Source organism: Mauremys reevesii, linkage group 8 (genome assembly GCF_016161935.1).
Source record: "Mauremys reevesii isolate NIE-2019 linkage group 8, ASM1616193v1, whole genome shotgun sequence".
Taxonomy (NCBI): Eukaryota; Metazoa; Chordata; order Testudines; family Geoemydidae; genus Mauremys; species Mauremys reevesii.
The window spans coordinates 38,138,171-38,151,328 of NC_052630.1; the positions used below are offsets into that span (position 1 = coordinate 38,138,171).

Here is a 13,158-nt window from a genome sequence, read left to right on the forward strand (position 1 = left end):
CCACTCTGCTCCAGAGGATGGCCCAAGCAACAGAAGGCTGTCATTCAAACAGTCTGATTTTTAGTGTGGCTAAAATAAGCAATGTGGCCTTGTCCTTCTCTCCTCCCCAACCCCACCCGGGCTACCTTGTCCATTATCTCTCTCTCTCTCTTTTTTTTTAAATTAATAAAGAAAGAATGCATGGTTTCAAAACAATAGTTACTTTATTTCGAAGAGGGGAGCGTGGTTGGCTTACAGGGAATTAAATTCAACAAAGGGGGTGGGTTTGCATCAAGGAGAAACACACACAACTGTCACACCGAAGCCTAGCCAGTCATGAAACTGGTTTTCAAAGCCTCTCTGATGCACAGCACACCTTGCTGTGCTCTTCTAATCACCCTGGTGTCTGGCTGCTCAAAATCGAATGCCAGGCAATTTGCCTCAACCTTCCACCCCGCCAAGGCAAAAGAGCAAGAGCCTTGGAACTGTTACATGTGTCAACCACAGAAGTGCTATGGGGTGTTACAGTGCTGACTGGACTGGAATGTATGGCTGCAAGACTTCTTCACCAGCAACAAAGGACAGGAATATGATGCACCTAAAATCTAAAAAGGCCCACACATTTCCCAGAGTCACTATCCTTGATAACAGAACATCAGTGATTGCATTGGCTACTTGGATCACAGCAGCCCCCCCCAGTAGACTTGCCCACAACAGCAGCAGTGACGGTGAGCTGAGCAGGCTCCATGCTTGCCGTGGTATGGCATCTGGGAAAAAAGGCACAAAATGATTGTCTGCCGTTGCTTTCATGGAGGGAGGAGTGACTGACGACATGTACCCCAAACCACCCGCAACAATGTTTTTGCCCCATCAGGCATTGGGAGCTTAACCCAAAATTCCAATGGGCGGTGGAGACTGCAGGAACTGTGGGATAGCTACCCACAGTGCACTGCTCCATAAGTTGATGCTAGCCACAGTAGTGAGGATGCACTCCACCGACTTAATACGCTTAGTGTGGACATACACAATCAACTGTATAAAATCGATTTCTAAAAATCGACTTCTATAAAATCAACCTAATTTTGTAGTGTAGACATACCCTTTGTTAAATCCACGATTTTTCCTGTTTAGCGAATTTTATGAATTTAAGCTCCCGAGCTTGTTTTTTGAAGGTCTTTTGCAGGTTTCCTTTGAGGACAGGGACAGAGAGATCAGATATTGAGTGATTGATCTGTGAAAAGTGTTCACCCACAGGTGACTGGGTGTTTTTGTCTTTTATCATTTTTCTGTGAGAGTTCATTTGAGAGCATAGGCGCCGACTCTGTGGGTGCTCCGGGGGTGGAGCACTCAGAGGAAAAAAATGGATGGATGGGGGTGGGGCCTAGGGCAGAGGTTGAATGCCCCCCGGGAACTCAGGAAGTCGGCACCTCTGTTTGAGAGAATAGTGAGTGTCTGGTTTCACCCACACTGTTGTTATTGGGGCATTTAGTGCACTGGATGAGATACACCCCATGTTATGATAGGCATGTGTAGGACCCATGGATCCTGAAAGATGTGTGGTGTGGTCTGTGGATCATCATAGCAATGGAGATATGTCTAGAGGTTTTGCATCTGTTGTTCTGTCAGAGTCTGGTGCTGCTTTGAGTTGGTGTGTCCTGGTTTTTGGAGAACTTGCTTCTGATGATGAATTTGGTGAGGTTGGTGGGTTGTTTGAAGGCCAGAAGAGGAGGTTCTGGAAAGATTTATTTCAGGATGTGGTCCCCATTGAATATGGATTGTAATTTAAAAATCAGGAGAAAACAGAATGAGAAATCATTAACAAATATCACATCCACTGCAGTCTCTCCACCACTGACAGAACAGCTATTCAGTCCCTGAAATTCAACCACCTGATAGTGATCAAACCATCAGACAAAAGGAGTGCCATTGTAGTTCTCAACTGTGAAGACTATGTCAATGAGGCTAACCTACAACTTTCCGACACCACCTACAATAAAGAACTCAAAGAAGAACCCACACCACAGTTCACCCAGGCGTATCATCAAATCCTTCCCCAACAACTTCAAGAGAAACTCTACAACCTCATCCCCTAAAACCCCTTCCCAGGGGCCTTCTACATGCTTCCCAAGATACAAAAACAAGGGAACCTAGGCAGACCCATCCTATCTGGCCATGGCACTCTTACTGAAGGACTCATAGAAAACATCCTCAAACCACTCACCACACAAAGGGCCAGCTTCCTTCAGGATACAGTTGACTTCCCCAGATACACCACAACATTAACAGCCTCCCTCAGAACACCATCCTTGCCACCTTGGATGTCACCTCCCTATACAGCAACATCCCTCACAATGACGGCATTGCTGCCTGCCTCATATATCATAATAGAGGCTCAATTTAAATGTATACTTCAAATTAAAAAACACAGTAAGAGAATCAAAAAAGTGCCACAATGGCTAAACAACAAAGTAAAATAAGCAATGAAAGACAAAAAGGCATCCTTTAAAAAGTGGAAGTTAAATCCTATTGAGGGAAATAGAAAGGAGCATAAACTCTGGCAAATGAAGTGTAAAAATATAATTAGGAAGGCCAAAAAAGAATTTGAAGAACAGCTAGCCAAAGACTCAAAAAGTATTAGCAATTTTTTTTAAAGTATATCAGAAGCAGGAAGCCTGATAAACAACCAGTGGGGCCACTAGACGATCAAGATGCTAACGGAGCATTCAAGGACAATAAGACCATTACAGAAAAACTAAATGAATTCTTTGCATCTGTCTTCACTGCTGAGGATGTGCGGGAGATTCCCAAACCTTGAGTCATTCTTTTTGGGTGACAAATCTGAGGAACTGTCCCAGATTGAGGCGTCAGAGGAGATTTTGCAACAAATTGATAAACTAAACAGTAATAAGTCACCAGGACTAGATGGTATTCTCCTGAGAGTGGAACTCTGTAGCAAGGAGATGCGGTCTCCTGCCCTGTCAGAAGGGGAAAGACCTGAGATCGCCCCCTGGTGAGCAGAACCAGCCCACCTGCAGCTGCCCTGCCGTAGGCAGAGGGGTGGGACAGGAAGCTGGACTATAAAAGGCCAGCCTCCTAACTCAGTCGGGAGAGGGCTGCCAGAGGAGCAGGACATCTCTTCCTTGATGGGGCCTGGAGCTGAAGGAGACGGCTGCCCGATCAGAGGAGTTACCTGAATTGCTGGAGACCAGCAATGCCAACAAACTGCTGGGGCTGCCATTGGCTGTTTACCCCGGAGAGACCCATGATGACCCCGGAACCCAGGTGCCCCAAACTGGGGAGGGTAGGAAGGAGCCCAGGGACACTGAATAGGGTTTGGCTGTGGAACTATTGTGAACTGGCCAGCATTTTGCGGACCAATCCCCGCTGACCTAGTGGCGAACTACCCTTCCACTAATAGGGCCCTGGGCTGGGACGCAGTGGAGTGGGAAGGCCTGGTCCCCCTACCCCAGGCACCCCACCTGTGAAGGGTGGCCACTTCCCCACTAATATGCCAGGAGGCCTGAATTGGTCTGGTGTCCACCGGAGCTAGGGCACCAGGTGCATTTGCTGTCGATCCCAGTTGAGAGCTAATTCCCAACCCTGAACTTCTGGGCTGTATCACAGGGACTCAGCCTGAGTTATAAACTGTGAATTGCCCTGATTGAGGGACTCGGGCAGAGAGACTAACTAAGGCCTGGGCTGATTGTCAGCCAGGCCTGCTAGCTGCTCACTGCCCTGAATGAGGGATTGGGCAGAGGGACTCACTGCTACTTGGATTAATCACCAGGTGGACTCACCAGCTGGGATCTGCACCCTGCTTGAGAAATAGCGAGGAGGCACGGCCTTCTGGCCTGTCAGAAGGGGAGAGACACATGCCCCTCCTTACAAACTCAAATGTGAAATTGAAGAACTACTAACTGTGGTATATAACATCATTTAAATCAGCTTCTGTACCAAATGACTGGAGGATAGCTAATGTGACACCATTTTCTAAAAGAGGCTCCAGAGTTGACCCCAGCAATTATAGGCCAGTAAGCCTAACTTCAGTACCGGGCAAACTAGAAAAGAATTATCAGACACATAGATGAACATAATTTGTTGTGGAAGAGTCAACATGATTTTTGTAAAGGGAAATCATGCTTCACCAATCTACTAGAATTCTTTGAGGGGGTAAACAAGCATGTGGACAAGGGGGAATCCAGTGGATATAGTGAACTTAGATTTTCAGAAAGCCTTTCACAAGGTCCCTCACCAAAGGCTCTTAAGCAAAGTAGGCAGTCATGGGATAAGAGGGAAGGTCCTCTCATGGATCAGTAAAAGACAGAAAACAAAGGATAGGAATAAATGGTCAGTTTTCAGAATGGAGAGAGGTAAATACTGGTGTCCCCCAGGGGTCTGTACTGGGCCCAGTCCTATTTAACATATTTATAAATGATCTGAAAAAAGGAGTAAACAGTGAGGTGGCAAAATTTGCAGATGATACAAAACTAAAGATAGTTAAGTCCAAAGCAGACTGTGAAGAGCTACAAATGGATCTCACAAAACTGGGTGACTGGGCAACAAAATGGCAGATGAAATTCAATGTTGATAAATGCAAAATAATGCACAGCGAAAAACATAATCGCAACCAGTGTTCCCTCTAATTTTTCCCACCCATGTGCGGAATGAATTTTGTTGTGTGCACCAATATAGAGGTGATGTATGACACATCACCTTCATATTGGTGCACATAACAAAATTAATGTGGTGGGGCTGGGGCCGAGGGGTTTGGAGTGTGGGAGGGGGTTCAGGGGCAGGGCAGAGGGTTGGGGTGCAGGGGTGTGAGGACTGCGGCTGGGGGTGCGGGCTCTGAGGTGGGGGCAGGGATGAGGGGTTTGAGGTGCAGTAAGGTGTTCTGGGCTATGGTGGGGAGAGAGGACTCCCCCCAGCTCTCTCTCCCCACAGCAGCAGCTGGGCTAAGGGAGAGAGCTGCCTCTCCCCACTGGGGCAGCTCTGGGGTTAGGGCTGCAGGATAGGCACCCCTCCACCAGCCCCCGCAGGTCTGGCCAGGGCTGGGTTCAGGGATGGATGCCCTGGATGCAACAGGTCCAGGCCATGCTGTGCTGCTATGGTCCAGGCCATGCCGTCCGTGTTTTCGGGCTGGGCAACCATGGCTGGGTCCGGGCCTGCAGCACACTGCCCTGGCTGTGGCTGGGTCCAGGCCATGCCGCACTGCTCTGGCCGGGTTCAGGCCAGGGTAGGGGCACCCTGGGCACCGCAGGTCCGGGCCATGGCATAGTTGTGGCCAGGGGGGTGCCCCGGCCGTGGCAGGTTGGGGACCGGGCTAGGTTGGGGCTGGGGGAGGGCCACCCCTCCCCTGGCTGCAGTAGGTCCCCGGGCGGGTTCCCTGAGTGCCTGCGCAGCGCTAAATAGGCTGCTGCATGGCTGCACGGCTGGGCAGCTTACAGGAAACTTAGATCCCAACTATATGTATAAAATGATGGGGTCTAAATTAGCTGTTACCACTCAAGAAAGATCTTGGAGTCATTGTGGCTAGTTCTCTGAAAACATCCACTCAATGTGCAGCGGTAGTCAAAAAAGTGAACAGAATGTTGGGAATCATTAAGAAAGGGATAGATAAGAAGACAGAAAATATCATATTGCCTCTATATAAATCCATGATACACCCACATCTTGAATATTACATGCAGATGAGGTCTCCTCATCTCAAAAAAGATGTATTGGATTTGGAAAAGGTTCAGAAAAGGGCAACAAAAATGCGTAGGGCTATGGAACAGCTTCCGTATGAAGAGAAATTAATAAGACTGGGACTTTTCAGCTTGGAAATGGGGGAATATTATAGAGGTCTATAAAATCATGACTGGTGTGAAGAAAGTAAATAAGGAAGTGTTATTTACTCCTTCTCATAACGCAAGAAATAGGGGTCACCAAATGAAAATAATAGGCAGCAGGTTTAAAAGAAACAAAAGGAAGTATTTCTTCACACAATGCACAGTTAGCCTATGGAACTCTTTGCCTGAGGATGTTGTGAAGGCCAGACTATAACAGGGTTCAAAAAAGAACTAGGTAAGTCCATGGAGGATCGGTCCATCAATGGCTATTAGCCAGGATGGGCAGGGATGGTGTCCCTAGCCTCTGTTTGACAGAAGCTGGGAATGAGTGATAGTGGATGGATCACTTGATGATTACCTGTTCTGTTCATTCCCTCTAGGGCACCAAGCACTGGCCACTGTTGGAAGACAACATACTGGGCTAGATGGACCTTTGGTTTGACCCAGTATGGCCATTCTTATGTTCTTATCTACAAGACAATGAACAACCCCAGACACATCGCCAAACTCATCCCTTTCATCCTCACCCATAACAATTTTACATTCACCAACAAACTGTCCAAACCATGGGAACAGCCCTGGGTACTAGGATGAAACCCCAATATGCCAACCTCTTCATGGCCATCTCAAGGAAGAATTTCTGGACAAACACACCACAAAGCCAATGATATGCCTGAGATACATCAATGATATTTTCATCCTCTGGACAGATGCCCTAAACTCCCTCATAGACTTCCACCACAACTTCAGCAACCACCACCAATCCATTAAACTCTCTCTAAAACACTCCTGCATCAGCATTAATTTCCTGGACACTAGAACCAGCTTCAGCAATGGAATCCTACAGACATCTATATACAAGAAACCCATGAGTCATCACTTGCATCCGACGAAGTGGGTATTCACCCACAAAAGCTCATGCTGCAAAACGTCTGTTAGTCTATAAGGTGCCACAGGATTCTTTGCTGCTATCACTCTTACAGTCACAGATCCAGTAACCACCCCTCACACACCAAGAAATCTGTTATCTACAGCCAGGCAGATCCCACAGAATATGTTCTGAGGAGGAAATCTTAACACACTGAAAACCGCCTTCACCAAACAAGGACATGCCACCAGAGAAGTAGATTGCATTATGGACTGGGCCACCCAAATATGCCAAGAGAGTCTGCTGCAATATGGAAAAAAACCCAACCCTCTCCAACAGCACACCCCTCATTGTCACCTACCACCCCACACTGGAACCCACACAAGGTATCATTAAACAATTACAACCCATACTCAATAGCAAAGAATTTTAATGAATCTGTAAATTTGGGGGTCATACCCTATGACTGGAGAATTGCTAATATAGTTCCTACTTTTAAGAAAGGCAAAAAGTGTGATCTGGGAAATTACAGGCCTGTTAGTTTGAGTTCACCTGTATGCAAGGTCTTGGAACAAATTTTGAAAGAGAAGGAAGTTAAGGACATAGAGGTTAACAATAACTGGGATAAAATACAACATGGTTTTACAAAAGGCAGCTCATGCCAGACCAACCAGATCTCTTTGAGAAGATAACTGATTTTTTAGACAAAGGAAATGCAGTAGATCTAATCTACCTGGATTTCAGTAAGGTATCTGATACAGTTCCACATAGGAAATTATTAGTTAAATCGGAGAAGATGGGGATTCATACGAGAATTTCAAGGTGGATAAGTAGCTGCTTATAGGGGAGAGACTACAGTGGGTCATACTGAAAGGTGAACTGTCAGGCTGGAGGGAGGTTACTAGTGGAGTTCCTCAGTGATTGGTCTTGGGACCAATCTTATTTAACAGTTTATTATTGACCTTGGCACAAAAAGTGGGTGTGTGCTAATAAAGTCTGTGGATGACACAAAGTTGGGAGGTATTGCCAATATGGAGGAGGACCGGAATATCATACACAGATCTGGATAACCTTGTAAACTAGAGTAGTAGAAATGGGATGAGATTTAATAGTGAAAAGTAGGTCATGCACTTAGGGGCTAACAACAAGAATTTTTGCTAAGCTGGGAATGTATCAGTTGGAAGTGACAGAGAAAGACCAGGATGTATTGGTTGATCACAGGATGTGTATGAGCCACCCACGTGATGCAGCCATGAAAATGGCTAATGCAATCCTGGGAAGCATCAGGCGAGGTATTTCCAGTAGAGACAGGGAAGTGTTAGTACCATTATACAAGGCATTGGTGAGACCTCATCTGGAACAGTGTGTGCAGTTCTGGTCTCCCATGTTTAAGAAAGATGAATTCAAATTGGAACATGAGCAGAGAAGGGCTACTAGGTGATCAGAGGAATGGAAAACCTACCTCATGAGAGGAGTCTCAAAGAGACTCAGACTTTAAGGTCAGAAGGAACCATCGTGATCATCTAGTCTAATCTTCTGCACATTGCAGGCCACAGAACCTCACCCACCCACTGCTGTAATAGACCCCTAACCCCAGGCTGAGTTACTGAAGTCCTCAAATTATGGTTTAAAGACTTCAAGTTACAGAGAATCTACCATTGACACTAGTTTAAACCTGCAAGTGACCCGTGGTGAAACCAAACAGTTACTATGCTTTCAAATTAACTTACACCAAAAAATGATAAAAGACAAAAACACTATCACCTGTGGGTGAACCCTCTTCACAAAGCGACCACTCTACACCTGACTTGCCCCTCCTTGTCCTCAAAGGAAACCTGCACAAGATCTTAAAAAAGACAAGCCTGGGATCTTAAATTCATGACTTTGCTAGACACTAGGGCTATGTCTACACTACACAGCTTTTAGCGACATGGCTGTGTCACTACAGCCATCCCGCTAAAAGTCACGCAGTGTAGCCACTGACATAAAACTTCCACCCCCAATGAGCGGCGTTTGCATTGTCGGCAGGAGAGAGCTTCCGATAACAAAGCACTGTTCACACTGGCGCTTGTCATCGGCAAAACTTTTGTCTTTCGGGGCGGGGGGCGGGGGTTTAACACTACTGAAAGACAAAAGTTTTGTCGTTCAATTGCCAGTGTAGACATAGCTTACAAATCATGGCCTTGCAGAGACACTGGATTTATGGCTTATTACAACAAACTGTAACCCACTAACCCCCTTTTTGTCCTATGACTGCAGAGGTGTGAACTGGCCACTTCACCTTGAAAGGTCCCTAACAATATGAGTAAACTACTTATGCTAAACAATCAGGGGCGGCTCTAGGATTTGCGCCGCCCCAAGCAGGGGGCGCTCTGGCGGTCGCCGGTCCCGCGACTCCGGTGGACCTCCTGCAGATGTGCCTGCGGAGGGTCCGCTGGTCCCGTGGCTACGGTGGACCTCCTGCAGGCACACCTGCGGATGCTCCACTGAAGCCACGGGACCAGCAGACCCTCCGCAGGCACGTCTGTGGGAGGTCCACCGGAGCCGTCTGCCACCCTCCTGCTGGACGCCGCCCCAAGCGCGCGCTTGGCACGCTGGGGTCTGGAGCCGGCCCTGTAAACAATCTCTTCCACCTTATATTTAGCTGTGAGACTCTGAGTACCTTTCCCAGCCCTGAGGAGTTCTGTTTAAGCTTGAAAGCTTGTCTCTCTCCCCAACAGACATTGGTCCAATAAAAGCTATTCCCTCCTGCACCTAGTATCTCTAATATCCTGGGACCAATGCAGCTCCAACGGAAGAGACTTATTTATTAGCCACAGTGGAACAGCTTTCATGGAGAGACCGAGGGAAACTCTAGCAGAATATGTCACAGCTCAGCGCTTAGAGCACGCTCCTAAGCAGTGGGAGACCTCTGACCTGGAGGTGGAGAGGAACTGAACCCAGGTATCCCATATCCAGGTGAGTGCGCTACCCATTGGGCACCACTACTTCCTCCTCTAGCCAGATTCTGAATGGGGCACACTCCAACCATGAATAAGCACGCCTACTGACACAAGACAGGCAGGTGAAGCCTTGTCTCCATAGGCGTGGGAACAAGGGGTGTGGGGGATGCTGCAGCATTCCCAGTTTTGTGCGGGGTCCCGGCCCCATTCCCCGGGGTCCACTACTCGCCCTACAAGCGGGGTCCCGGCTGCCGCCAGACTCACACCTGGGGCTCCGCTTCCAGACCTGAGCTGTCAGAGTGCCTCCATTCCCTACCACTATACTGTCAAGGAACCTGTGAAAGTTATGTGCCACAGTTCAGCCTCTTGCATATTTTGTTTCCCCTCAGAGTTAGCAAAATATGCTTGCCATGGGGTACTGGAAATCCTTGTGGGAAGCATGAGCATAGTAGCTTCTCTTGCAAGGCAAATCTGAACAAACCTGGTCAGTGATCTTCCCAGTGCCAAACTTTCTCCTACCGCCCTGTACTGCAGGCTGGGTCATTCAGGCTGACTGAGTGGGTGGCACAAAGAATGTGCCAAGAACTGCCCTGTGCAATGTGGTGGTTGGAAACTGGGCGGTGGGGGAGGTGTTGGGAGGAGAGGTGGGCACTAGTGCATAGAGGTTTCCTGTTAAATTCGGAGATACTGGAACCTACAAGATGACATATACACGGTCTAGATGAGGGGCCTCGACTGTCCTTTCACTATTTGTTGTGCTTTAAGAGCTTTCTTCTCAACGTATATGGAAAGTGGAAGTGTCTTACAGCTATAAACCAGCTCCCTCTAACATGCAAGTTGTCTGGTGATTTTGGAAAGAGGAACTTTTCCTGCCAAAAGCTGAAGTGGCAGCTCAGTCCTGGACCTGCACTCGGGGTCCCAGCTGCCAGCCCCGTACCCGGGGTCCTGGCTGCCGCCAGCCCCTCACTCAGGGCACTTTTTCTGGCCTCACACCCAGGGTCCTGGCTGTAAGGCCCACACCTGGGCTCTGCTCCCAACCCCAGCTGTGGTCCCAGGCTCAGCCCCCTTACTCCTGTCTGCGTCTTCCCCTCCCGGAGCCAGCTCTGGGGAGAGGGGGCACAAACAGGGTAAGTGGAGGGTGCGAGGTAAAAATGTTGGGGACCACGGGCTTTCAGAATCCCCACTGTAAAAATTGTTCTAGCACCACTGCTTGTCTTTCTCTGGTTTGTGAATCACTCAGAGCTTGCGGGGAGCTAAGTGGCCCGAAACCTACAGAGTGGCAGTAGGGTTCATGTGCAGAGGCAGAAACTTAGGCACTGAGTGAGTTTAGGGGCCTACAGGGTTTGGTGCAAATGTTGTGCAGTGGAGACAAAAGTGGGACTTAGGTACCTAAATCTGAGTCCTGAAGTTACTCAGGTGCCTATACCCCCAACTTAGGTACCTAAATCTGAGATTTAGGTGCCTAAGTTGGGGGTATAGGCACCTGAGTAACTTCAGGACTCAGGGTCTGGGCCATTGTAAGTGTAACAAGAGAACCGCAGGCATTTGCACTTGACTAATCTACATCGTTCAGCAAGAGCAGTTTCCCTGCTTCCCAGCAGAGTGTTCTGAGCCTTAACTATTCTTAGCAAGGCTTCTCCTGAACATGTCCCAGGACACTCCAAAGTGTTTAAACTCACACTTCAAAGTGTGAGTTTAAACAATGAACAGGACACAGCCAGCTCCAGCTTGGCTCAGAACACATATGGCTCATTCTCAGGCCAACAGGACAGGGACGTGTTATGTTTGATTCTAAAGGAAATACCTGTTTTTGTCCCAAAGCCATTCCCTGCATGTGTGACCCCAACATCACAGCCTTCAGAACCCTGGAGGGAAACTGATGATGAACAAGAGGGAAACTGACTCTCACTGTGCAGCATCAACCCAGAGAAGACAAAGGCAAAGCCAAGAAGCAAACAAGCAGCAGGCACCCGCGTGGGTGTTTACATAACCTTACCATGGGAATAGGCTACAATGCTCTTAGGGATGAAGGCAAAGAAACATGTTTGTTTCAAGCAGGATTTTTCACCTGACAGTGTGGCTTTAAGACAACACCACAGAGGGGTGCCAGTGTAAATAAGCCGAGTCTACTTTGCACCACAGTCTTCATGCCTTGGTCGTGTGGGCTCCAAGAGTGCCCAGATTGCCAACCCTTACTCCCCGAGTAACACCACTGGAGTCCACAGGGCATTGCGCTGAACAGCGACCCATGCTTGCTCATTTGCAGATTCCTTTATTTGCACTTGCTTCAGTTCTAACGTGGGGCCGGGTGAGTCAGTAGGCAACAGCAGACCAACATGCCCACCAGCGTTTAATTTGTAATGAAAGAGATGCTGGGGCTCAAGCAATATTTTTACATTCATAACTGATGCAGGAAGCCCAGAAGTACCAGCGCTCTGCACGGCCAAGCCGAGAGGTGCCGGTGCTCAGGCCTGGCACAAATAAAGCACAGTAGCCTGTAAATGGGCACTCATCAGAAAATGAGGCTTCTGGGTGCTGTAGCTCTTCAGTGTAGCCACTCACTGCTGCAGATAGGAAGGGTAGTTAATCTGCCACCCTGAGAGGTGGTAACTCAGTTGACAGACGAAGTCTTCCCTCAACCTACTGCTTTCTGCACCAGGGGTCAGGTCAGCTTAACTGTGTCGCTCAAGGGGGTGGATTTTTCACACACCTGAGTGACGTGGCTGGATTGACCTAGTTTGTTAGTGTAGCCCTGGGCTAAGTGACACCAAGGCTTCTGGGAGTCTAGAACTAGCTATGCTGCAAACACAGAATGTGTGTGCAGATGTTCGTGTACGTGTGCATGCATGCATGAGTGTGTTTTCATGTGTGTACACACACGTAGAAACTTGGCACTAAGCAGCTTTAGTGAAACACGTCAAGGCAGATTTGTACCCTCCAAACACACAAGGAGATTGGAAGTGGAAGAGAGACCCCTGGCCACAGTGGGGGTTTGCCCTGGCAGCACTGTGTCCAGCGAAGGGAGGGAATGAGAGTGGGTGCTGGTGGGGAGTCCCAGCACAGGGGGACAAAGCATGCTGTTGCTGTGGCATCTGCAGTGGGCTCTTACCTTGATTTTCTGCATTGTCCGGCTCTCCCCTGGCGTCTGGCTCCACACCATCACCCCACCCTTGTTGTACTGGCTATGCCAGCCCTCCAGACTCTCGCACTGGTCCCTGAATGAGCTGAAGTCAGAGTCGTCCGGGATATAAACCATCTCCCCTCCTCTCGACATGGAGATGAGCTTTGCCAGGCCCAGAGTGCTGTGGCCAGAGTGCACCAACCACCGGGGCCTGTAAAGTGGCTTTGCGGTGCCAGGCACAGGACAGGTCTTTGCCTGGCCTGCTCAGAAACTTCCCGTTGCTGTCCTGGCTCTGCTCAGCTTTGCCTTGAGCTGGCTTCTCCGCTGTGCTGCGTCCCTGCCCTACTCACCCTGCTGTCCTTGCCCCCAGAGCCTGGAGTCCATCCCTCTACTCTCCCCAAACCTCCCCTTGCTAGG

The 13,158-nt window shown here is 48.6% G+C and overlaps 1 protein-coding gene across 1 annotated transcript in view; it reads right to left on the reverse strand.

Annotated features, from left to right (window-relative positions):
* LOC120370729 (START domain-containing protein 10-like) overlaps window positions 1-12,894 on the reverse strand; it is a 43,614-nt gene extending 30,720 nt beyond the window's left edge. The window contains exon 1 of the mRNA XM_039485836.1: window positions 12,730-12,894. Within this exon, the coding sequence (XP_039341770.1) occupies window positions 12,730-12,894 (165 nt within the window). The remainder of the gene's footprint in view (window positions 1-12,729) is intronic.
* Between the last annotated feature and the right edge of the window lie 264 nt (window positions 12,895-13,158).